We start from the raw sequence: 26,756 nt of genomic DNA on the forward strand, positions 1-26,756 counted from the left end.
CTGAGAGTGATAACAATTGTTTCTCAGTGACTCATGGTTAGGTTCAGCTGAGGTAATTCCTACTTGGCTGGTAGGCATGCTCCTAATTGCCCACTCAATGCTACACCCAGGGGGCTTTGGGAAAAAAAATGGGCTACAGGGTCTCATGATAAGATAAGAACTCTGAGACATTTTGGAAACAGAAACTGCCCTCTAATATAAGACAGAGTAGAGGGTTCACACTTTATTGATTTTCCACATGACCACAAACACTGGCTTTTGAAAATGGGATGATTCAGCTGGTGGAATTCACAGGGGTTGTTGCTTCAGCCTTATACACCCGAAGATCACCCGGTTTCACGGTTTCGGTTCAGGAGCAAGACTCCGGAGATCGCGGTCTGAGGCACATGGTATTAATATCATTCTTGATAGCATCAGTGCTTTACTGCTCCAGCCCAAACATGGATGTGGAAGCCCGCTCTTGGAAGGCAAGGCATGTCTTCCTCAGCCCAGCGCTAAAGGGCACCTTGCAGGGAAATCTTTCTGGCACTGCTCATGGGATTATTTCAAGACAAATTACGTCCTCTGAAAGTTTGCCATCATTTCCAGCCAAGCTCGAGAGGCCAAAAATTTAAAAACAGAGATTTCTTAGGAGGGCAACGACAAAGTGACGGATGTACCATAGGTACTTGCAGGGTGTGTAGGCACACACATGCAGTGAGACATACCTGAACACTACCCATATTATAAACACACAGTGTCATTTCTGTGAAAATCATTCACATGGTGAAAAGGCTAGATTTTGAGAAAATGGTGCACATTCATGAATTTAAATCTGCTAGTTTTCAAATTACAGCAAATGTAAAATCTAATCATTATCAGCTTAAACTTGTAAGGGAGGGGTTGCTGAAATCAAATAAAACCAGTTCTGGGTAGCCCAGTGTAAGCCTTGATACACAAATGGGCTGACAGAAATAAAGTATTGGACCTAAAATTTTCGCCATAGGAGTTTCTTCAGGTAGCACTAGCATATAGCCAGGCATTACTCAACACCCTCTGCATATTAAAACTCTATGAGACTGGCCTAGAAAATTCCAAGTTTTTCCAAGTATTAAATGATCAACAGTTTCCCTGCTGAAATTTACTTCTAGGGCATGATGTGACTTTCTTATGGCTGATATTTAACTACAACGAAAAGAATTAGTGATGTGTGTGGAATTCTTCCTTAGTTTCTTGGATTTTGGAATACCATGTGGGCCTAAATAGAATTTGAATTTCCTTTTACGAATTGCATTGTACATGTATCATTATATCACATGCATTTGAAACTGTATTTGTTCAAATTTTTTACATGCAAATTATACTTACATTGAGTTCGTGAAAACCTTGCCACATAAAATAAGAAAAGAGTGTCATCTAACATTTGTTAGCTGTGTCCACACTTTTGGTTTCGAGAACACTGTAGTTGATAGTTACCCACTAATTTGTGAAGTGTTTTCCAATCCCAATTAGTTTTTTTTTTCAAATACTGTATACATGTATTACTAGCAACTGAACAATGCTAGACGGCCAGTTAATACTGGGGTTCACGACTGGGCAGGTTTCAAAGTAATACACATTGGACTAAAACATTTTAATATTTTATGAGTTTAAATTTTTAGCGCTTTTACGAGGAAAGGGGTTTGGGTGCCTGGGGGGCCTGTATGGTCTAATACACAGGATTCTTTCTAGTAACTACATCACCGCTAGTCTGCGGTGCAAATTCTGAGATCAGGGAGGTACGAAAACAGTCATAACCATTCTGACAGTCTGAACTACACGCTGAAAAGGCTGGCATTTCAAACACGCACCCGGAATATATCCAGGTGATATCGGCGTCGGTCAAGTGTCACTGTCAGTTCAAACCAGCACCAAGCGCAGAGCAAGGAACAGAATGACAAGTCTCCTAAACTTATAATAGCATCTTTGTGACTTTTAACTCACACAATTTTGAAAATACATATGTAGGCTATCTAGGATTTGCCTTGGGTAAAAGAAAAAATCCTGCCTCCTTAGGCCTAGAACTACAGGCGCTAGGCGACGGTACCTGAAACGTGAAACCACGATGGTGAAACCATGGAGGAATTATTCCAAATGAAAAATTAAACCAAATGAAATCGCTTTAAAGCCTGGTGAAGATCTCGACCTTTGTCTTTTAAAACTACACACCAAAAACATACTGCAATGCCTACCTCATCCTGAGAAGTCGAGCAGCATGCACGATGCAGTCGATTCCGTCCTCAGATTAGTATAAACGTCAAACCACCAGCCAAAGGATGCAGAACTCATCTAGCACCAGTACACGTGCCAACTGATTGCCGCGCCGGTAGTAGACTGATGCCCGGGCACGCAGCTCAGACCAGAGATATTGACGCGAAATTATGAATGGATCACGTGCCCAGATTCAAACTACACGCCCACATAAGTGAGCCGCACGTCGAGTTTCGCGTTCCGCACGTAATAGGAGGAGGCCTGGGTGCCCAGTTTAGTTGGGCGCGCAGTGTAGCGTAAACAAACTAATACAAGAACGACAGGGAGGTGGAGCTATGCAAAGTTGGTTGAGTCACCGAACTTTTCATCCAATCAGCGGCCATTTGAGGACACTGGCCGGATCTCAGTGCCGGCATGTAGCAGAGGCAGGCTAGCAGTTCTCGTAAAGTGAGGTCCTGACCACACTGGGTCTTGACTCTTTTGGACGAATCAAGATTGACCACACCTACCAAAAACAGCGCAAAAACAGGAGATGGTCGCAGTAACGTAAAGCTGCAAACAGCAGATTTCCAAAGCTTTACCACCTGTGCTAGCTAGAAATTGTTTCAGTTGGTTTCAAGTTCAAATCTCATTTTCCCCATGTGCGAGACTTCTGCAAAAAACAGAGTGGCCAAGCCATTACGTTACCTTGAGAGGAGGATATTTTGATTCTTTTAAAAATAAAAGTCGCATAAAAACCCTTCCCAAGCAGTCTCAAAATATCTCCGTTCATGATTACGAATTTAATTAAATGAAAAAGATACAAAAGCAAATAGGCGCCCCATCAATCCAAGGATGGAAGTGGTGAAATTATATTAGATAAATCAAGAAGCAGAACTGATTTAAAAGTTGAGGATCATAAATAGCTGTTTTCACCCATCTGTGAAATTTCAAGACAGGATATTTCAGTTTGCTTCCTTTGACTGTTACTTATTTATATTTAGAAAATGTATTCACCAGGCCAGTGTTGTAGGTGAGACCACCTAAGACCTTCTTGAGACCAGCGCAAGACCAACACAAAACCAACACAAGACCTCCAGTCTGAATTCAAGTCACAACCTATTCAAATGAAGTGCAACAAAAGCCCTGCTTTGTCATTGTTCACCGTTACTTGTGACTGGCCTTGTGATGGTCTCGACTGCAACACTGCACCAAGCAATCATGCGGTAAAACGCCTCTTGCAAGCTGTTTTTTTATTACCAGTCACACAGTTGGGACACCCTAGACGCCCTGCAGACATATGCCAAGTGCAGAGGAACTTTTTTCTAACCGAGTACACCTTATAGAGGGCGCTATTTAGTCTGCTCGGTCTCGAGATCTCCGGCCGAGTGCGCAGCAGTGGTGGCAGACCACCTCTCAAATCCAGCCGAAGATCGTGACGTTGCAATCCTAGAACCATTGTAAGCCTTGCAAACGGGTAAGGTTCAGAGACCCTTCTGCCCCTACCTGCTTATCGTTACGGTTCAGTGTACTTCCACTCACTCCAGTAATCAGTGCCAGTGACCTAAAAATCCACAAGTTGGAGCCAAACTCATTTTCAACAACTACACTGTTAACTTAAATTCCGGTTCCATCAATTAGAATTTAAATGATAAAATCAAACTGCAAAAAGGCTTATTTGCGACTCATTTTTAAATGTAATTTCTGGGAGTAATTAAATCATCGCAAACGGACAATGGGAATCATAGAAATGCCAAATTATAGCTCAAGGCCGAGAAATCGACGGGCGTGTTACTGGTGAAACAAAGATGAGAGAGGATAACCAACAACGATGACACTAGGGGAAGGATACAATTTCTCCAATGCTGGAATGTTGAGGAGTCTTCATACAAAAAAATCAGCTTTTGTCACTTTTCGAGTTGTTTCAATGTTAACAATGAAAAGAGCTCTTACATATATACATGTGCACAAATTTTTCTTCGTTTTTATCAATTTTATTTCAGTCGTAATTTGACATTCACTCCCAATTGTTGCAACAAATTTTATTTGCAGCTGTTTGGGAATATTTGAAAAAGCTTCCAAGCCCAGCTGTTTAAAACGTACTGCACCTTGTCAGCGATTCTGCTCTGACATTGTCAGAAGAAGCACTTAACCAAGACAGAGTTCCAGTTACCACTCGTCAAAATCAGTTTGATCATGATTACTTGTCTTTCATATCTAACATACATTAATAGTAGAAAGACGGCTAATAAGATACATACATGTAATGAATTCATTTAAACGGCACAGGAGCGGCCTGCAGCATTCAAATAATAACAATAAAATGAAAAACCTAAAAGGCGTGAATGCCTATCAAGTGCGAAATGAAATAGGTGCAATTTAGGAAAACTCAAAGAAAAACTTCAAAGGCCTGCGAGGTGTTTTTCCACCACAAATGGACTTCATAAATTTCCCATTAAACCTCACACAAGCTGTGAAAAGGGCAAGCCCATTACCTGCATTCAGCGACACTGCTTCAGAAACTGACAAGTCTTTGAAAAAAGAATGGCTCTATGTGTCTTTCTCTTTCAGGTTTTGATACTCATGAAAGTGAGTGAAAAATGCACAGTATGTCACCTATAAATTGCAAGGGCCATTTGTCTGGTTATACATAGAGACCTAATCCTTTTGGAGACTACATTATCTTTATTTCAACCTGTTTGATTTCTGCAAAATTATAAACATTTCAGCTTGCCCATAAAATATGTCATTATAACAAAAACTCTTCTTGCTGCAATTTTCCCCTTGTTTGGAAGTGGTTTCCATAAATTGGACAGACTTATTTACTCTTTCAACTAGTATAGAAACTTATCTAGCCGACAGAGAGGCGGTTATTTGAGCATGTTGATAGATGTAGGTATGTTATGACCTGAATTAAAAACAAAATAATTTCATGCTGGCACCACAAGCGAAACAAAGAAGGCAATCAATTAAGAAACAAAACAGAAAATAAGGCCAAGTTTTGAGTAGGGTGCCAAAATTTCCTGAAAACCTCTCTGGATAGCCTCTTAAAAATATGATCGTCGCTATGAATTGCAATACTGAAACAGATGGCAGAGTATAATTGTGGTCGTTAATTTTGTGCGTTCAAATGAATAGGGCACACGTGAATTTACAATACAATTAATAAAATATTTTGCAAAGGATCTATTCACACAATTCGCTAATAACTCATCTGAAACCAATTATGGCTTTGATCACAAAAAAATCTTTCTAGTCACTTACACGGTGTCACGCTATCTTCCCCGGCTTCCAGATAAGAGAAGGCTGTCTCCACGTGATCAAAAACAAGTCTCAGCAAAGATTTAATATTACCACTGTGGCTCCGCAATATGGCTGGATGTCAACCATCCATGTAACCTGACCACTGATTGTTTTTTCAATCGAGCTGTGGGACTACGGCAATATATCTTCATTAATGATCCCACTTTGATATGTTCAAATTGCCCATTTGCTGGAATTTCTGCTTGGTAAAAAAAGTGGGCGTTAGAAGCAGTTGCAAACAGTGAATAGACTGGTTAAAAACAATGGCTAAAAACCTGAATATTTCTGATTTCCTGAAGGCATGGGATATTTATAACCAAAGCACTGGATCCATGAATGCTGTTGGTTCTAAGGTTGAGTTAAATATGAAATATGTATTTCAATCTTGAAAGTTGAATAAAAATACAGAAAACCTTTCAGGGGAAACACACACACCAACAAAACTAAGATACAAGTATACAAAAGTCTAGATCAGGATTTTGGGACCAAGACTGGCTGAAGTCCAGGAATTTCCTGGAGAGCATTCCAAAGAAAGGTTTGAACCCTAGGATCAATGGAAGCCACAGCATTGTGTACTCGAGTTCATTTCTGGCTGATCCTCACATGGTTCTTGACAATGACCTCCACGATGGAGGGGTCCGCCAGCGTGGACACATCTCCCAGTTCATCGCTCTGGTTGGCACACACCTTGCGCAGGATGCGACGCATGATCTTCCCGGATCGTGTTTTTGGAAGGCCTGGGGTGATCTGATAGGAGGGATAAGAATATCCCAGTGACATCGATGAATGATGAGTAACATTAGGGGTATAAAAATGTAATACGGTGATTTAAATCAGTACACTTAAAACCACTTAAGGGCTTCAAGATGATTATGGACCAAGCTAAATCCTAAATACCTTTTTGGGACAAAAAAAACAACATTCATATTTTTCCAACACTTTTGGTCATCAACTTTAACCTCAGGATTAGTGAAGCACCCCTCTAGCCATATCTTTGGTTTGTGTCTCAGTGCGCAGTACAAAGCTCTCCTCGTAGGGAAATGAATAATAATTAAGATATGGATTGGTTTAGCTGTGAAGCGTTAGGGTTGCCACCAGGGATGTCAATCCCAGCTGAAATGGTTCTTACTAGCCTCGCTCCTCTTTGCCGGTGATATGGTGCTTCGGCTCAGAGCAGAGAGCTGTGAGATCCCGGTGTTGGATGACAAGCTAGGGGGTTATTTCTGACTCTAAAACATGTTTGGGACGTTGAGACACTGCAGCTAGCCACCAAGGATCCAGTGCCGGCACTCACACACAGCTCCACAGGTCACCCAGAACACACCTGTATCAAATCTGGCACGGCGTAGGCAGCTATCTTCTGTCTCACCGCCTGCTTCAGTTCCTTAATGATGTCTTCCTCTGACTCGCTGACTCCCTCCTTGAGAATGATGTAGGCGTATATGCCTGAAAGAGAACAAAACCACAATCAAGTTCCAATGCTTCCTTTCTGTCCAAAATAAGCACCCGATATACATGTTCCCAGCCTGTGGGTCTCCTGTACCCTTGGCCACCTTCCCCCACGCTCCCCTCCTTCACACTGACACATCCCATTGATCTGCTAGCATCCCGTGTTCTGCTCGAAAGCCTTTGGTTGGATCCTGAGTTAGCATCTTCTTCACACCTCAAAACCTCCAGATAAGCCGCTTTAGCATTTGAACCTCTGCAGTCCTCCTGACGACGGGGAGAGCACATTGTCCGAAACATGGAGTACCCTCCAGTTCTTTTCAGAACCACACGTACTCAAAAAAGGGATATCCTTGCATGGAGCTGCTGCAAACCTCTACAACTGACGGTCAATATACTGTAATACATTCAGAGATATATCCCTTTGAACTGTCTGTACAGCAAGTACACAAATTTCCAAATTAGAGCACAGCGCACTGCTCTCCACAAGGATCCACTGGGTGTGCTAAATTTCCTTGAGCACAAGTATTCACTTTGTCGAAACACATGAGAGAAAAGTCCCAAACATGTATAACTTAAGTTCAAACTAGGAACCAACAGCTGCGCTTAAATCAGAATTACACCTAATAACGCTGGCAATTTTCTGGAAACAGCAAAGTATCGTTATGATCAAAGTAGCATGCACTGCAAACCGCCAAAACGGCTCTGAAATGTAAGACAAAAAGGTTCTCTAACCACTCCAAAATGGTATTACTTCACAACAAACCAGCCGAAAATATGATACAACTTTTAGCCCAAAAAACTTAACTTTAAAAACAACAAACTGGGACCACTTTTTTAAAACAATAAGCGGGACACCACAAATGCTGGTTCATTAGAGTCATTTGTACAAGATTTTTAACATCATTCTGTTTGTGATATCATCTTTTCTATCCTCCAAAGAGATGACGACCAGGGAAGTCTGCCAACACCAGCTGGCTGAGCCACAGGGCCAAGTCAGGGTACCACACTGTCTACTTCCATGAATTGGTCAGACCCTCCGTATGTGTAGAGATTATACAGCCCTCTTGTGCTCCCGGCAGGGAAGATCCCTGCAGGTTTACGCGTCCTCCAGCATAAAGTGGCTAAAAATGCCAAGATCAATGCCCGTGCGCATTTACGGCCCTTAAGATTGTCTGGGATTGGTGCCTCACCTTCTCCTTTGATGTCATGGGGGAAACCAACCACTGCTGTCTCTGCTACAGCTGGGTGTTCATCCTGTAATGGAGGAATGTACTGTGTGTTCAAAGAACCTGTGAATGTGTGGCAAATTTGGAGCTTTCAGACTTTCAGCACGTTGTCATAACAGGCACCTAGTGTTAAAAAAAAGCACTACACGAAAATATGACATTTGACATTTCTTCATTCCGTAGAAGTGTGTCACTAGATACACTAGTACCCAGTCTGGATTTGTACAATGCCTTCTGTCTTGACCTGAGCCATGAAACTCGACTAAAGTCTTACTGGTCACAATTGGCTAGTGATAATCCACGGGGAAACTTACCATAGCGTCCTCAATCTCTGCAGTTCCTATGCGGTGACCACTGACATTAATGACATCATCCATGCGACCGGTAATATGGTAATGGCCGCGCCTATCACGATGGGCCCCGTCACCACTGAAATAGACACCTGAAGAACCCAAATCACAAACAACAACATGAAACTAGCGAAGATGCTCTCTAGTCTGATCAAGAAGTGTAATTTCCCACAACTGGATCAGCACTCATATGACCAATGTTGCTATCCCTGTGAGGACCAGAGAACCAACACACGTCCACGTAATGTAGGTGGTGTGGACCTTGTGTGGACTCTGCCAAGTCCACACAAGGTTTATCCGTCTCTGAAAAAAGTGTTTTAGTGGCATTTTGCAGTTTTGAAATATGTGTAGCGGAATAGAGAGGATCAGTCCAACCAAGCAACCAAGCAAGCAACCAAGCAAGCAACCAAGCAAGCAACCAAGCAAGCAACCAAGCAAGCAACCAAGCAAGCAACCAAGCAAGCAACCAAGCAAGCAACCAAGCAAGCAAGCAACCAAGCAAGCAACCAAGCAAGCAACCAAGCAAGCAACCAAGCAAGCAACCAACCAAGCAACCAAGCAAGCAACCAAGCAAGCAACCAAGCAAGTAACCAAGCAAGCAACCAAGCAAGCAAGCAAGCAAGCAAGCAACCAAGCAAGCAACCAACCAAGAAAGCAAGCAAGCAAGCAACCAAGCAACCAACCAAGCAACCAACCAAGCAACCAACCAAGCAACCAAGCAACCAACCAACCAACCAACCAACCAACCATGTATTCCAAAACTGTGATGTCATCTCATGAAGAAAGCCCCAATGCTACACTGGTTTGAACACTGAAATGCCCTGCAATTTTCTAGCTTTTCCTGGACTCAGTTTTCTCTTCTTTGCTGATTCATTGTTGTTTATGTGCATAGTAAAAAGAAGGCATCAGTCCCTCTCAGAAACACCAATGCACTGAACCATGTCTTCCCCAGATGACTTCACAGCAACAGCGCCCCCTGTTGCCTGGGAAAGCATTGATGCTTTTGTTTAAAAAAGTGCACTTTTCAACGCATTTACACATGGGAATGTAAATGAGTGTTCATACATTGAAGAAGAATACACAGTTGAAGAAAAAAATTGTGTGTAAGAAAAAATTCATTGCAGCTACACTTTGACTGCATGAAAGCAAAGCATACCTGCTAAACATTCCAAATTTGGTGGAATTGTGACAAAAATATGAGCTCCATTAAGACTTACGAATTCATCGCCCTACACTGCTAATTTCTGCAAAATCATTTACTCTGATGATTAAATACAGTGATTTTATTATAAACCAGAAGTGTGTGGTGAGCCGATTATTTCTCCGTCTTTTTGTTGCGCATAATTTACTCGGGCCGTGCGTCATGCACGTACAGTATAAGCGCCAACCGATGCCATCTTAATGACATCATCAATGCCCAGGCCTAGGACTTAACACACTCAAAATGACGGTCACCAGCATTCTAGTTTGACCGAGGATCCAAAGATTCACCAAGTGCTTCCACGTTTTGTGGGTGCCCTGAAGTAACCGCTCCTTTAAAAAAAAAACAGTTACCAATGTTTCACGGCACAAGCGATCCGAAGATACATGTACATGAAGTGCTAGTGCAAGTGTGCATGTGCGCAGCTTCGCATCAACGTGATCAAGGTCCCGACAGTGTGCTGAGAAAGAAGTAAACAAAATGCCACAAAAACAGCGCGTACTGCAGAAATTCCGGGCTGAATACTCAAACAAGTACCCACTGATTGTTTCTTCAAAAGTCGGAGAACACTACACGCTTGTACATTTTGTCAAGGAGACTTCAATGTGTCCTACAGAGGACTTCATGATGTGAAGCAACAGGTGGAATTTAAAAAGCACGAAACCCATAGCAATGCAGTCCAGTCCGGTGAAAAGCTGACTAAATTTTGTACTAGTATCATTAGCATTTACTAGGTACATGTATTCACCGGGAATGTATTGCAGACGGCACCCTTCAGAATGTCATTTAGAGGGACATGTACACACATGTCTGTCATGTACATGTACCTGCCTCTAATTTGACACCAGGTCAGGTGTACTTATCAGTGTTGTATAGGGCGACACGGTGCACATTTATTGCAAATACTTCTGATGTATCACATGATTTTGCTCCATTACTATTTTTTATTCCACAAAGTTGGCAGGTATGACAAAGGGAAGTTGTCCTCTACAGTTCGGTAATGTAACCACAGATGATCGTGTAGTCACGACCTCGGTTAGACTAGTCTACTGGATTGTTATGGTGAGCCTGCAGGCGTCTTTGCAACATTTCAAGGGGAAACAGAAGCTAAGACTAGGGTAACAGAGGCCATAATCTGCCTGTAAATCCAGGGGCCAACGCCACAGCACAGAACTGTGCCAAGCCCAGGAAGGACTTGACTGGTAAATCCGGGATACCAGCCAAGACGTCCTAAGATGCGCACAGCGAGAGACAAGTCCCCTGCTTTTTTGGGGGGGGGTGGGAGCAATATTTTCCGCTTGACAGGTCCATGAAATGGGGTCAAGTTCTGTTGCAGCAAATGTGTGTCAACTGCATCTGATATACCTTTGTATGGTTTGAAGTACGTCTCAATGTATCGCTGGTGGTTGCCGTAGATGGTCCGAGCTATACCTGGCCAGGGCCGTCTGACACACAGGGCACCAGATACACTATTCCCAGTCATCTCTACTGTCTGAAGACATCACAAACAAAGTACTGATAATATCTGACCCCAATGTTTTAAGTACATTACAAAGCAAAATTAGTCAGTTTTCCTTTTTTCTTTAATAAATTTTTAATCAGTAAGACAAACTGTCACTGTTTTTCATGAAGAGACAAAAGTCTAACCACAGATAGAAAACTAGCTTTCGAGAAAATCGCATTTGAAGTTGGTCTCTTTTTAAATGGCTTCTTTCTCCAGTACGTAGCAGTTTTTTGACTTAACTACTTCCTGAAAGAAGGGATCTTAAATGACACAAAACTACAAAACAACATTCATGGAAATCAATTAAATTTGTTCATTTTGTAAACAAACACCTCTGTCGGTTTGTGATAATGCTAAAATTTGTGTGACTTTTGTCTCTTCATGAAAACGGCACGCGCAGTACACAAGTGCATGCCGGGTGCAAAATAGTTAGATTTTTATACATTTCTGGAATCAACTTTGTCTCTTTGTGAAAGTGGTTAAACAAGGTTTGCCCGTGGTTTTGCCCTTTCTTGCTAACCTATGGAAGACAACTTTTGTTCTGTGAAAACGGAAAATGCAGTCTAAGTGAACTTTGCCCCATGGCGACCATCGTGATTTGGCTGGTTTCAATAGATCTGATAAAAAAAGGACTACACCAGGTTGTAGGTATTACATAGCCTGGTTTATTTTGAAAAAAAAAAAAGAAATTTGAAAAAAATCATGCTTCTGTGCCACTTTGTCTTTTTTCCAAAAACAGTGACGATATATGAAAAATTACAAACAAAAAAAAAACAAAAGGACCACTGTTTTGTTACATTTGTGGCCTAACATCCTACAGTTTTCTCCTGCAGTAGTTCTTAAAATCATCATAGTTCCAAAACATCTTCAGCCATCCATACCAGTGTTTAGAGCTGATATCATGAGGTAGTGTGGATACTTACATGATCCTGGTGACGAGACACATGTATGTGATGGAGATGAAGGGTAGTTCCAGGCCCATCCAAGCAATGCACGAAAATGAATGAAGTAATGGAAATGCAATCATGTATAACAGATGTAATGGAAACGTGATCGTGTCAAGTACATGTACACGTGCAAGGGGGACCCCGCAAGCACAAAAGATCTCTAAGACAGGTTCGGTGTGTTGGATGTTAGGTGGATACTGTTGTGCCAATGTTCAGTTATGGGGCAATTTTGGGGGGACATTTGGCAACATGCTACGGCAATTAACGAGGAAGGGTTACCCCCCTTAGTACACATCCATCTTGTGTCTGATGAATCTGTTGATCTACCCCCCTTCCCCGGACGAGAGCAAGTTCCATTCTTTTCTTCCCAGAGACTCCATTTCTATTACCATCCCCTATCAAGAACAGAGAAAACAGTGGGTGTATTTGAGCAGCTCACCCTGACAGACTGCGGCAAAGGGACAGAGGTTGGCCACTACAAGTGGGGGGGGTGCTAATTAAACGCTTCAGAAGTCATTCATTCATTCAGTGAGATTCACATCCACAGTATTTGGTTGACTCATTATGGCCGGCCATCAATACAAAACTGGCAGAACAATTCCCGAAGTGTAAAAAAGGAAGCTGTTTGAACTCCAAATAATAAACATGAGTTTTTAATGAGATTTGCTCACTTTTTAACACTACTGAGGTAAATGTGCATTTCCAGATGAAAACTATTACCCACCAAGGGCAAACTTCATGCGAACTTCAGTGGCTGACCATAACACATGAGGGTCCGTGTTTGTAAACAAAGCAAAAGGTCTTTCCCACTTGGCTAGGTCTTTGCTTTAGGCTAGAATATGTGTGTGAGCAATGTACACACAAGTCTATAACTGACTATACTCCAGGAACCAGGCTTCCAGTGGCTGACCTGTGTAGGCCTAGAGTACGCCAGCTCACAGCTAACTTGTGTCGACCTAGGTGAGCTACTCCAACACAACCTTTAATAAACTAAGTTAATAATGAATGATGAGCAAGGATTAGAATTTAAGATGCCTGTTATGTTCAACCATATTAAAACCCAATACTCATTCCCAGGGGGACGGGAATGGTGTCCTTTCTGCTATAAATTAGATTAAATTTTCCGGGGGGGGGGGTTATCCTAGTTTTTCTGAAATGCTACATGAGTGGGGCGATGTTTGTGGTCCAAGAGGCAGAAACACTCTCATATTATTTTGTGTTTGATTGCAAGCACACGGCAAAACATTAATCAGAGTGTCCATTCCTTTAATGTGCCGTGAGTGTACCACATGCATCATGGGGCGTTGGGGTCATTTTTGAGGGGAACAACCATGGATGGCAAACGGGATAAGAAGATGGGAATTTCTTACTGTGTCGCTCATGAGAACAGGCTCAATACCAAGGAATGGCGTCATTGGACCGTGGTGGATCTCAGCCCCAGGGCTGGATGGGCGGGGAGTGATCATAATGCCTCCAGTCTCTGTGGGCAGACACAAATATAGCCATTGTGGTCATCAGCAGGTGCAAATCCCAGAGAGTTCCCTATACTTCAGATCCTGCCAACTTTCAGCCTGAGTTCCCTATGCTCTGGACACAACACCTAGTCAATCCTAAGTACATGTACATCACATGGCTGGTCTCAAGTACTGATGTACATGTAACAAGGGGAGAACTATGATGAAGGAACCGTTTTTCATGGCTTTTATTACGTCTTTGGCTTATGTGTCCGTTCAGTTTAAGAGGCTGAGTGAATCTTCTTTAAAACATGTGTGCCCTTCAAATCGAAGAAGTGACCTTGCACTCCATCAGCCTAGTTCCTGACTAGCTGAATACATTTCTTCCAGCAAAATCTGTCCTCAAAGCACAATGCATCCCAGGAAAATCCCACTGTGGAATCTTCTCGCTATGCCCCTTCACTTCAGTCATTTGAGAGTCTGATCATCAAAATCACCCTGGACAGCCTAACACCAGGGGTTCACTTTCAAGTTCAGCTTGCCCCTGTACCCATGCCAGCGTCAACTGCACGAGACAGCCACATCAGGTGTCTGTGCAGAAGTCAACAGGTGCAGAGCTTAGACTTCGACTGCCACTTTCTTTCAGAACTGGGACCTGACTCTCTCTCAATCGAACTAATAACCTATTCTCAAATACCTCTACCTTCAACAACTGAGTAAACAATACGATTCTTGCGAGTTAAATTTGAATAAAATCTTGTACACTGAGTTATCTGATTGAACATAAACATAACAATTTGAATTCCTGTTTTCAAGAATGGATTTGCGCCAGGGAGATGTTAATTAATTTGGATTTTTTTTGTCCTGCCTGATGCGTATTATAACACTGTAAACGCAGTGTTTGCCCCCGAAGGCTTGTGAAAAACCACAAGCGTACTCGGGTGGGACTCGAACCCACAACTTCCTACACTGAGTATACAGTGTTACACAACGCGTCAGGCAGGGCAAAAAAATCCAAAATTAATTAACATCTCCTTGGCGCAAATCCATCCTTGAAATCAGTTGTTCGCTGTACCTGCTGCTACATCTGACTCAAACCAGCCAGCTGACACCCACATGCTCGGTGGTTGAGTGGTTAAGATGTCTGAAATAGTAAGCAGGGGGTTGTGGGTTCAAGTCCCACCTGAGTAGGCTTGTGGTTTTCTTCAAAAGCCTCCGGGGGGCAAACACTGAGTATACAGTGTTAAAATACAAGTCAGGCAGGGCAAAAAAAATCCAAAATTAATTTGAATTCCCCAGACTAAAGACACTGTTGATATACCTCGTGGTTCGGGGGCAAACTTTTGCATAGCGACCACCATCTCTGGAAATGACTGGTTCCTCTGTGCCCTTCTTATTTATTGAAAACAAAGTATTGGTGCAAGGTTTGTCTTCTGTAACTAAGCAAAAGCTTGGCCCAGATCACGAGGTACAACAAGTGTCTTTACTACGAAGAATTCAAATTGTAATGTTCACCTGAATTTAAAGAACCCAGTGCACCAAATTTTATTCAAATTTAATTTGCAAAATGGATTCCATCCATTATTTGGAAACTTCACGCTTAGCAACTTCTGGAGGTGGGTGCAAATGTAAAGTTGAAAAGATTCTGTTGTTTACAAGTATTCCTAATATTAAGAAAGAAATGGCCCAAACTTTAGGAAAAAAAATATGTTGTCACCCGTTTGCCACCATGTGTCTGCTAGAGAGCACCTTCCTTCTCCTACTATGTTATTGTACCATTCCCAAGCCTCATGGTTGAGCGGCTCACCAACTGGACAAAGAAAGGAGACAGAGAAAAAGATTGCGAACTTGTGTCCTCAAAAGAAACCCCCCAAACCCAAACTCAAAAACAATTCATAAAAGTTAACATTTGTATTGCTAACTTGCATACAGTCAGGTGAAAGTAAGAACAAATGGGTGGCAAGTTACCATTTCAATGGAATGGGGAGACACATCAATTTTCCTTGACATTTTACATGTTTACCTTACAATTTGTTTATAGTTATCAGTGTTTTCTAGCTAGTGACCATGACACAGGACAGTTCACAAGATCTTTAATGGGCTTTTAATTTTTCATGCTTGCTTATTTTATGCTTATCGTTTTGTTTCATTTCTTAGAATTTACAGGTCCTGATTTTAACAGGCATACCACATATTATCGGCATTTTATTTTATTGTTAAACAACCATTATTTTTTAGGGGAAAAAATAGAAATAACAAAGAGCATGGAACGAGCATGGATTTTTAATGTCAGCAAGAACCGAAAACATACAGGGTCATGTCTTTTTGGCAGAATAGGGTCACTTTTGCATCACCGACTACATACCGCAGCCAAGCGTCTTGAGCGTGGAACGGTTATACTTGGTGACGTAGGAAGAGTCAAACTTGAGGAGGAGTCGAATGGCTGTAGGGGCGCCGTAGAACTGGTTCAACTTCAACCTTTCAACCATCTCCCAGTACCGACCTGCAAAACATTTTTCACAGCATCAGCACAGCTGGTTCGTTTGGATGGATCCTCCAAACGTTGTTGAATCCCTGGAGGTCAGATTCGGAGGGGAAGTTTCTGGGGAAATCTTCCCCCCCGGGGCATGATATCGGTAAATCCAACAGACCTATAACATGATGACATCATGTTATCTTTACATGTATGCTTTCCTATTTGGCTCGATGGATCTAGTCTAACCTCACTGCCACAGGAAAGCACACATGTAAACAAAGTGTGACGTCATGTCGTAAACGTATTCATTTCTAAGAAGTTTCTCCTCCCAACAAAGTCTGCAGGACCTTATGTGAGAGGCTCTGCTCTCAACAAAGCTACGTCAAGTTTCCATTTCCCGATCCATTACACAAATTTTGCTGGGAGTGGACAGGCAGTTTTTAACATTTTAGATATGACAGGCAGATATTTTAGTCCTAGATGAAACCCTGGCTCGACTCAAAACCAAGGCTCATATCCAAGGGAAGCGGCTAGTGTGTAGCCAGTGGCTTCTTTGGGAGCAAATATTACATACATTTCTGGCCATAGCTGTTACATTTGGGCACAGCCACGGTGCAGTTTTTACCAAAGAGGGCACAGTTTAGCACAGAATCCAATAAAGTGGGAAAATGCATGATGTCCGGAGGTGGACAATCATCACTGATGCCCAATAACTGATTGGAAAGTATAATACCTGGATCAGGGTATGCTGGGGTACCCTCAAATATACATTCAAGCATTATTTGTGAAGAACAACACTGTGTGCATGTACTCGTACCAGGATCGGGGTACACCAGTGAACCCTCGATCAGATACAGAAGAATTCAGTGAAATGCAAAATGCCCAAATCAAGGTATTTAAGCAAGCTCCCAGAAGCCACTTCATTGATTGAAAAGCATATCTGCCTAGCTCAAACACACCCAGGCACAGATTGAAGAGATGATAATACCTGGATCAGGGTAGGTCGGCGTGCTCTCGAACAGGACAGTGGTAGCCCCATTGCTTAGTGGACCGTAGACTACATAGGTGTGGCCTGTGATCCAGCCGATATCTGCTACACAGGCGTACACATCACTAGGCTGGTAGTTAAACACCATCTACAATGAGTAATTCCAATGTAAAAAAAAAACCAAAAGAATGAACACATTTGTATAAATCAGCATTAGGATACCATTAACAAACACGTTTTGGTAACAGACTACCTTGTCTCTGTGCTGTTTGAAGATAACCAGGCATCCTTTTTTACTTGTACATGCAGGCGGGCATTTAAGTTTTTCCCCAGCGCTGTAGTCGAGACCATAACAAGACCAGAAACAAGACATGACACAAGACGAGACACAAGACGAGACACAAGACCAGACACAAGACCAGACACAAGACCAGACACAAGACCATTCATGAGACCCATTAATATAAATACCGGGGTGAACAACAACAAACGAATGCATTTGTTACAGTTCACTGAAATACTGCAGTGCGTGGCTGGAATTCAGACTGGAGGTCTCATGCTGGTCTTGTGATGGTCTTCAGAGGTCTCGACTACAACACCGTTTTTCACAACACCCAAACTGCTCCACATACTTGCTTTACAGTGCAAAAGATTTTCCGCTTGAATGACGACTCCTAAAGGTGACCTGTTGGAGTAGAGTTTGCACCACCTTTGCTAGCTCTCCGCGATGTAATAAGTGAACAAAGAACCACCAACAAAGAGATTGCTACGATTAGTATTTTTGGCATAGTGTTGTACTCAACGGTGTGTGAGAAATTCTGCCTGATGTAAAATCTCTTGTAACAAGTATCAGATGGGTTCTGAGGCATCATTACCGTGAAGAGCCTGTGTATAAATGAACCCTATTCCCATTACAAATCTATTGGGCTGGACAAGGTTTATTTCATGTGCTCTTCACATTCTTCATGCAAAGTGTTCCCACGGTTGAGATGTTCCCACGGTTGAGATCTGCCATGTTTGTGTTGACTTGATCATTCTACAAAAACAGCTCTTTCATTTAGCGATTCGGAACAAATGCTTGTGTAGTAGGCCCCCCCCCAAAAAAAAAATGAAAAAGGAAAGAAACATGCTCAAGGATGATGTGTAAAGTGACAAAATTTTGAGGTCAGATTTTGCAGAGCAATGGGAACACGCACAAGGCGCAAAGTATCTTAACATGATCAGTTCTTTGTGAACTAGATCACTATAAACATATCTGCAAAAACAGGTCAGGTTTTCTCTGTTAGAGGAATCCAGTTTCTGCTGAAGCAAGACTGCTTTCCAATTGACATGACCAGAAGTGTACATGGACGTATTTGCAAGCATCGATAATTAAGCTTACAGGTGGGATAATCATGTTAATCCCAACAATCATTTTCCAAGGCCGTGTCAATTGCTGCATATTTTTGAGACGCACAAAATATCACCTAATCTAACAGGATCAGTCATGAGTTGCTAGAGTTGAGTTACAGGCTTTTGAGTGAATCTAGAACAAATTCTCATCAGCATGCCAAACTGAGCGATACACCAAAACAAAGGACTCAGTTTGCTCTTTCTGAGGCAAATAAAAACACCCCAACCAAATCAGAACACCCCAACCAAAAAAACCTTGTAGGGCATGTTTGACTGGATCTGGTTACCAGTTCCTAGGAATACATTATGCATGGCCACATGGCATTGAAGAATCCCCAGAACTGTCAGGTTTGACGTCCGCCCTGCTCCCGAGGTGGACATCGGCCCCCAAAGTAGCATCAAAGGTCCTTCAATTAATAGGCCATGCAGGACAATTTTGTGATTGTGAATTGAACTGGATTTTTAAAAATGTAACTCAAGATATTCATTTTTGTAAGGTATTATTCTTAATGTTTATATTAATCATTTTGCCATTTGGTTTTTATTTATGTCTGTGATTCTCTTTGTAAAGCCTTTTTAATGTAAGACGCTATATCAAGAATTATTTATATTACTATTATAATTTTAATGCAGTTTTATAAATGCTGGAGTTCCATATAATCTGATTTTTACTTTTCGTAGAGCCACTTCAAGGGCATTTTAGTGCTTTTTATCATTTCATGCTGATACAAGTTTCAATATAATGCAATTATGAGCAAATATGAGAAATCTAAGGTAGAAATCAGTGTGACATTTCTTTTGCTGTCAAATGTTTTTTCTCTTTGGTGATTCCTTGTTGTTTAAGTTTAGTAGCCCTATAAGCAATGTTTCCTCACAAATATGTGCAGATGTTGGGTTTACAATATCAAGAAAAAAAACCAAACGGTGTCTTCATGTAATGACATCACATCAACAGTGCCCTCATTGGTCAGGAAGTGCATGGAGTTTAAAAAAAAAAACAGTAACCAAAAGGAGATGCATAACAGCTTTCTTTCATTTTGAAAGAAGAAAGTTGCACAAAACAAGTTCCAAAGTAAAACTCACAAAATGGACTCCTTGAGTAGCGACCTATCAAGGCTTCCTTTCAGTGCTACTGTCAGTTATAAATATCTTGTGCTTGCAGAGTTTTATGGTGTAATTGTTACTCCTATTAGAAATGAAATAAATCGCCTGCGCTCTTTTGTACACATTCCAACAACACTTTACGGATGTGCACCGCTGTAAATTTATGCACAACACCTAAATAGACCTAAATGTGGTCAAGGTCTATCCCATTTATTGCATGAGTGATTTGGCAGGCAGCTGGGAAAAAAATCAAGGTCTCCAACAGAATGAAACATCCAAGGACGGGCCAGGGGAGACCTTTGTTAACTACCTAGGCGTGGCGTGGGTATTCGTGCGAAGTACATCTGAAAATGTGAGTGGGTGGCCACGGGCTGACGTCACATTCACACTCACGTAATTGAAAGTGCTTTTTTTTTTCAATGTACATGCAAAACAAGTGCCGGGATCTGACCGCAGGACATTGCAGTAAACACAAGTATGAGAAAAATAAGTCTGTACATGTGTAAAATGAATAACTCCTGGCTTTTTTCTTTGTTTTTTTACTTTTTGAGTCCTCTTACTGACGCCACACAAATGTGAACCAAATATTTATACAAATGTTTGCAGTAAGATTCAGAATAAAAAGCACATTCTGGAAGTTTTAGAATCCTGTGCTGCTAGCAGACCCAGAGGCGATGCACCAGCCCATTTAATTTTGCTTTCCGTTTCAAATGAGAGCTCTCCCCCTTTCCCCTTTTGTCATTTCTCAACTGGTTGGTCTATACTTTTGGACAGAAACAATCACTAAATGTTTAGCCCTGCTGGCATTTTCGGGTTCCCCATCTGGGCACCCCCGTCTGTCAATGCCATCTACCCCCTTCTGTGGACGAGCTCAATCAGCTAATCCTCGCTTTCATATGCTGAGACTTCTACCCGTAATCCACAGCCCCAATCTATCCACCACACTGTCAGGGGAGGGGGGAGGCTGGATTCATTATTACAATACCACTGTTCACTCCAGTACACCTGGTAGAGTCAACTACTGCTACATGTACATGGGTGATTCTATAAATTAGAGGTCCAACTTGGGGACATTTTGGTGTTCTGTTATGGGTGAAACCATTCAGCTTTTCTGGATGGAACTAATATTAGTACTGTTCACATTCTGTAGATCAAACAGGATTACATTGTTTATGATTTGTACAATATACAGTTCAATCTGCACAATGTTTGATAAAGTGGTTACAATTTTACATGAGGACAAGTTGACTGGCTTCGCGTATAACAGGACACAAAAATGTCCCCAAGTTGGACCCCTAATTTATAGAATTACCCAAATACCTGTATGCTTGGTGGATTCCCTTGCAGCTGAGACACATGGGAAAGAGCGACAGCAACAAGTAAACCGTGAGAATTTCAATCTTGCCTTGGGAATCCTTAATTCCGTTTGTGCACATGTTCTCAGCCTCTGTGTATAAATACCTGATGCGTGAGTGATGCATACAGTAGATAGCCTGCCTGGGAGTGTGACAGGCCCTTGGGTGCCCCCGTGGATCCTGATGTGTACAACATGAAGAGGAGGTCCTCCGAGTCCAGGATTTCTGGTTGGCATTCTGTGGATTCTCTGGACATGGCCTGTAAATAATGGATTGTGATTGGTTTGGGACTTACTTGCTAGTGACCCGACTGAAGATCTTATGACTTGTGATTGGCTTGTGACTGACGAGGGACCAACTTGCTTGTGAATTGAGTCCTGACTCGTGGTTGCTTTGTGACTGACTTCTTGTAACTTGTGATGGCTTCTATTTGGGTCATTCCATGAGGTTGGGGCACAATTTGTGACGGTGTCCATCGTTACATGGGTTCCGTAAAAATGAACAGCTATTTCCCTGCCTGCGGATTCCAAGTTATACATCTTGCAAGGCTGAATACAGAGGTGTGTGTTATTTTTACAGAGTAAATGACGTAATCTACAGGTCATGACAGGTGGTGAAAGTTACCCATGTAACAAGGACACCGTCACTAACTGTGCCCCAACCTCATGGAATGACCCATTTGCAACAATAGGCACTGGCACAAATACAGCAAGTTAAATACCATCAGTTTTCTACATACTAAATGTAAAAACCAACCTCCTCCAGTGGAATGTCAGTCTGTGACATGGGCACAGGGTTCCCCGTCCTCTTGGCTACAAACACACGCTTGATGTTTGGACACAGACTGACAGCACTGTCAACAGTCTTCTTGAGTTCAATCACCTTGCCCCCCCTCACGGCCTGGTCTGCCGTGATTATCGTCTGCGCATCGCCTGTGCAGAAATCAACATCAGAGGGTACAAATGAAATCCACTGTAGCATAAATACCTCTCAGGCCAGGTGTCAGGTGCAGGAACGCACTAGCAGTGGGGCACGGGACAGCAAAGTCTGCTGTGTGGCCAACTGGTGTGAACCAACAAATGACATATTTTGCAAGGTCTTGATTATGTGGGGCAAGCGGCACAAAATTTTCATTGGAATGCGCACAACCCTGCTGCCCTGTATTAAACAGAAACATGCACGCACGTGCACGCACGTGCAATGGAAATGGCACTATGCCTCCAAAATGTAACATAAGGCTGCTGCTCTCCAAAGAGCCCCTCCCACATTCCGTAGGACTCCTCCACATTTGATTAGGGTACGGTACGGTACATCTAGGTAGGTTCCACCACAATCCATGAAGTTCTGTACTTGCATTATGTTTTCCAATCAAGTTGGCCAAGCTGACAATACATGTGTAAATGACAAACTAATGGAAATTATGGCTTTTCTTCTGTTGCTTTTTTCCCCAAACCTCCTTAACCCTTTCCTTCAAAACATGTTTCCAGAGCGGCTTCTTGAGTCCTTTGAAATCAAGCACTATGAGCTACATACATGTATAATAGTACACATTCTTCGTTGAACAAACTTGAGATATTGACTTCATTGTAAATTTCATGCAAAACCGGCTAAGCTGCGCCGTTCGAAATCCCTCAAAAATACTGCAAGTCCCAGGAAATCACTGGGGTAGTTTAACAAAAAGCTAAAGGTTTCATACACTCGAATTATTATCATTATGCAAAAAGTCAAAACAACCTTACCGTCTCTAATCCGGCTGGCTAATGCTTCAGCGCTGAAGCCAGCAAACACAACACTGCAAAACCAAATAGTAAAAATAATTTCACTAAAATATAATCAGTTTTTATCAGACAGGGGTGTACATGTATGTATATACATTTATATACATTTACATGACACAGCATCACAACATAGGTAAAAATACAAACATACAAAGACTATTTTAAATAGCTACATGTACATACATTATATACACTTTTGTATATCACACTACGTTGTGCAATACATTTGAATTTCATGGTTTTTTTTTTTTTTAGATAACAACAAGTTTTAGAATCCCACAACAATACAATTCAATGATCTGTTTACAAATTAATTCTATATCACAACATTTACAAAGGAAAGAGCATGCATGTACATCACATGCACTCAATCAATAAACAAATCTAAATCTAAAAAAATCTTAAAACACTTTATGTATGGGACTGGTTGTTCATGAAGCCTGTTTTCATCTTCATAAAGTTGAGTGATCAATTTTCAGTGAATGTACAGTGTATGTGTGACATCACAGAGACATCTAACAAAAACTCTAAAGTTCTCCTTTTTGTGGCCATTGGTCTGGCTCTGACTGAAATTGTGTAAATGATATACGCATGTAAATGTATATTGCACGAGGGTGTTATAAGATCATGTCCCAAATCACAGCGGTCCGTGAATGTTTTGTTACTATCTTGAATTCTTTGTAACATTCTCCTCACCTGAAGGTCTCAAATTTAACCCGACTGACAAGTATCTTAGTCCATTGCTGGTAAGAAAGTTGTAACATGCTGAGAGACTCAGTACATCACAACGTCGGTTTATTACAGTTCATACACAATAGTGTGCCTCCAGGATTTTGTAACGCGTTGACCAATCACATTGCAGGAAATTTTTCCACACTTTCCAAACGTGCACTGGGTCAACAGATTTCGCGTACTGTGATTGGTCAACACGATGTAAACTCGTGGAGGCCCACTACTGTGAACCACCCGTATTGTGCTGGTAACACAAGTCTCAAAGGAGATGGAATATTTTTATGTCTTAAAAACCATTTTTGAAGAAAAATTGGCATGTGTCTCCAAGCTCAATAGACATTTTGTGAAACTTAAAACACAGAAACAAACTTCCAGCTGACTTCAACTGTGGACAAAAAAATGCAGGGCTCCATCAGCTGATCATATTGCAGTACCGGTTCCCTGCTCCCACTAGAGTTAACTATTATCAACTGTATGGTGAAAGCTGCAGAGGTACCAGTGAATGGTCTGGCAAGTGGTCCACGCACTATGGATTTGAACTGTGGGGTGGGGACTACTCAATAGATATCACAATGTGATGTGATGGCCGAAGGTGATGATGGCATGTGTATTTGTCACCCGGTCATGTGATTGTTCTCAGCCAATAAAAGAACAGTATTCAAGACAGAGGTACCAAGATGTAAAATCTCATCAATGTCTTAGGAGAAGTGGTCAGTATTACTGTAAAACCTCAACTACAGGTTGCGTTCAAGTGGCCTATGATATATCACACAGTATATGTAATTTTTACTATTCTACCTTGAGTACTACATGTAAGTTTTTATATTCCCTTGGCCGCATGATAGGGCAATGATAACGCTTGATAGCTCATTGTAAGAAGCAACTAGCCTTCTGCCAGTTAAATTTGAATAAAATCTGGTACACTGTGTTAAATCTGATTGCACATAAACATTACAAACTGAATTCCTCAGACTAAAGAGACTGTTGCTATACCTCGTGATTTGGGGAAAGCTTTTGTACAACTCTGGAATGGACTGGCTCCTTTGTGGCCTTCTTATCCATTGAAAACAGTGCATTGTGCAAGGTGTTATGCACTGTAACTAATCCAAAATTGGCCTCAAAATCACTAGGTATAGCAAAAGTGTCTTTAGTATGGAGAATTTGTTATATGCACGTGAATTTAAAGAACTCAGTTTATCAGTTTTTTTTAATGTAACTCACAAGAGTTCCAACATGTACATTTACTACACCACTCAAAGCTATCAGCACTTGCATGCTGCCAACACTGAGGGCAAATCCAGTACACCTCTGTTTATTTATTAACACGTTAACATCTTAAAGAACAACATTTAGGTAAAGGGTGAAGCATAGATTTGCTTTTGTACCCTAACCTATTGACAGACATACATATTATAACACAGGACAATACAAGACATGAATATGTTTTTGACAGTGATACACATACGGACAAACACTGACAGGTAGGAGATAATACAATGCATCAAAATACAATTCTAGTCGGTACGGGTGATGTATTCAGAAAATATTAGATATTTCAACTTTAGAGCAAATGTTAATAAAGTGGGCGCTGCTTTTATAATTTCATTTAGGCTATTCCAGTATTGGACACCGCATTGTACAAGACTATTTTTGAGTAATGAAGTTCTATTAGTATCAACATATAATTTCTTTTGAGAGGTACTTCTGGTATGATACGAGTATAAAAGTTTGCCAAGGGGGAGCACATTTTTTCAAGGGCAAAACACTTTGAATCTCTTTCTGTAAACATTTTATGTCCTTTCTGATGGTTGAGGAGGCATTTGGGGGCTGTCCACTCTCTTCCGGTGGGACGGGATGTTAAATGGCCCAAGAGGGCACCTCTCTTATTTTTCAAGTCCTGTACAAACTTCTTTCATCCGTTTTTTTCAGGGGGGCCACAGTCCACATTCATCCTTTATCTACTCCCAAACTATCTACCAATGGCTGGCACTTTACCTGTGGATAGCACCGATCCGAGCACAGGCCATCATGGAAGCCACAGCGAGGGGGGAGACAGGCATGTAGATGGCCACACGGTCACCTTTCTTCACCCCTTGGGTCTTCAAGGCATTGGCAATTTGATTGGTCATGTCATACAGCTGTCTGTATTTGGATAAGAACACACGTTTTTGGATTGGATTGGATATTATTCAACGCCAAGCAACCTTTTTAATTTCAGGAATTAGGGAAACTGGGCAGCAAGGGGATTTTGTAACAAATTACAAGGCCTCCAATCTGATTCAAATCCTAAAACTTAAGTGACTACACACATGGACGACTTCCTTTTTTCGTAACATTATTTGTTAACATTTAAAAGTGACTTTCAAATAAACTTTACTGACAGGACCGATGGAAATTTTCTTTCTCTTTGCAAACGGTACAGAGCAACAACAAAGCACCTTCTGTTTTCAATTTAAAACAGAGTTTATACAACTGGGAAGAAACTGCAAAACGGCAGACCCTGAAATGAAACAAAACCATTCAAGTCCTACAGTAAACCCAAGTCCTCTCCATCTCGTTCAAAACATCAATCGTTCAGCAAACTGTCAAGAAACAAAATGTATTTTGATTTTACTTGTATGTAATCTTCTCTTCTTGTCCCGGTTCATCTTTTTCCCATATGAGAGCAACTCGGTCTGGATTTGCCTCCTTGTGTCGATCAATGCAATTCACTGGAAAGGTCAAACGAGAAGTAAAACAGACAAGAAGTTAAAGAAGAAACGTAATGAAACAGACGTTAAAAAATAGGAGAATTGACAGACTTGTGGCATGAGGGCGAGCAGAGACACTTTCAGTGACACAATGAAATTATTCTTATCAAGTAGCCGCTCTCAGCAGGGAGCAAAATAACAGTAAAAGTTTGATAGGAACATTCTGAGTCTTCCACAATCTTTCGCTATGCAGGAAACCGATGTACACTACCAGTACCAGTGTCTATGATCTGCAAGTGCCTCTGTTATTCCCCAATCCTGCAAAATGCAGTGCAACTCCTTTAGGATCTGCAGGGAAGGTTTAGGACTTTAGATTTGGCTGTGAAAGACTAAATGTAATGTCTACTTACTTTTAGCAATAAAAAACCCAAAACATATTAGCACCAATGGAATTTTTTCACGAATCTCTACAATGTCAGGAAGGAAACCTACCGAGTAAATATTACTTACTTATATGGTGTATGCAAAAAGTATCTTTGGAGAATTTGCAGGCTTAAGTGTTCTTCTATTTGGTAATTCACTGTTGAGCAAGTACATGT

At 41.5% G+C, this 26,756-nt stretch overlaps 2 protein-coding genes across 2 annotated transcripts in view; both read right to left on the minus strand.

Moving 5' to 3' along the window:
• LOC147800717 (papilin-like) overlaps positions 1–2,390 on the minus strand; it is a 73,832-nt gene extending 71,442 nt beyond the window's left edge. Inside the window, exon 1 of the mRNA XM_087139341.1 lies at positions 2,211–2,390. Coding sequence (XP_086995467.1) covers positions 2,211–2,215 — 5 coding nt within the window. The 5' untranslated portion in view covers positions 2,216–2,390. The remainder of the gene's footprint in view (positions 1–2,210) is intronic.
• Positions 2,391–4,180: 1,790 nt separating this feature from the next.
• Positions 4,181–26,732, minus strand: LOC147800718 (acetyl-coenzyme A synthetase 2-like, mitochondrial). Its single transcript, XM_087142796.1, has 15 exons — positions 26,668–26,732; positions 26,082–26,178; positions 25,463–25,609; positions 22,697–22,749; positions 21,714–21,889; positions 21,064–21,216; positions 17,107–17,254; positions 16,008–16,145; positions 15,360–15,452; positions 13,559–13,668; positions 11,103–11,229; positions 8,501–8,628; positions 8,151–8,214; positions 6,836–6,957; positions 4,181–6,258 (listed from the first exon to the last, which is right to left on the minus strand). Coding segments are annotated over exons 1-15 (1,722 nt in total). The 5' UTR covers positions 26,669–26,732; the 3' UTR covers positions 4,181–6,093.
• Positions 26,733–26,756: the final 24 nt, after the last annotated feature.

This window comes from Acanthaster planci, linkage group LG01 (genome assembly GCF_054643075.1).
Source record: "Acanthaster planci isolate LZ-2023a linkage group LG01, COTS_SCS, whole genome shotgun sequence".
Lineage (NCBI taxonomy): Eukaryota > Metazoa > Echinodermata > Asteroidea > Valvatida > Acanthasteridae > Acanthaster > Acanthaster planci.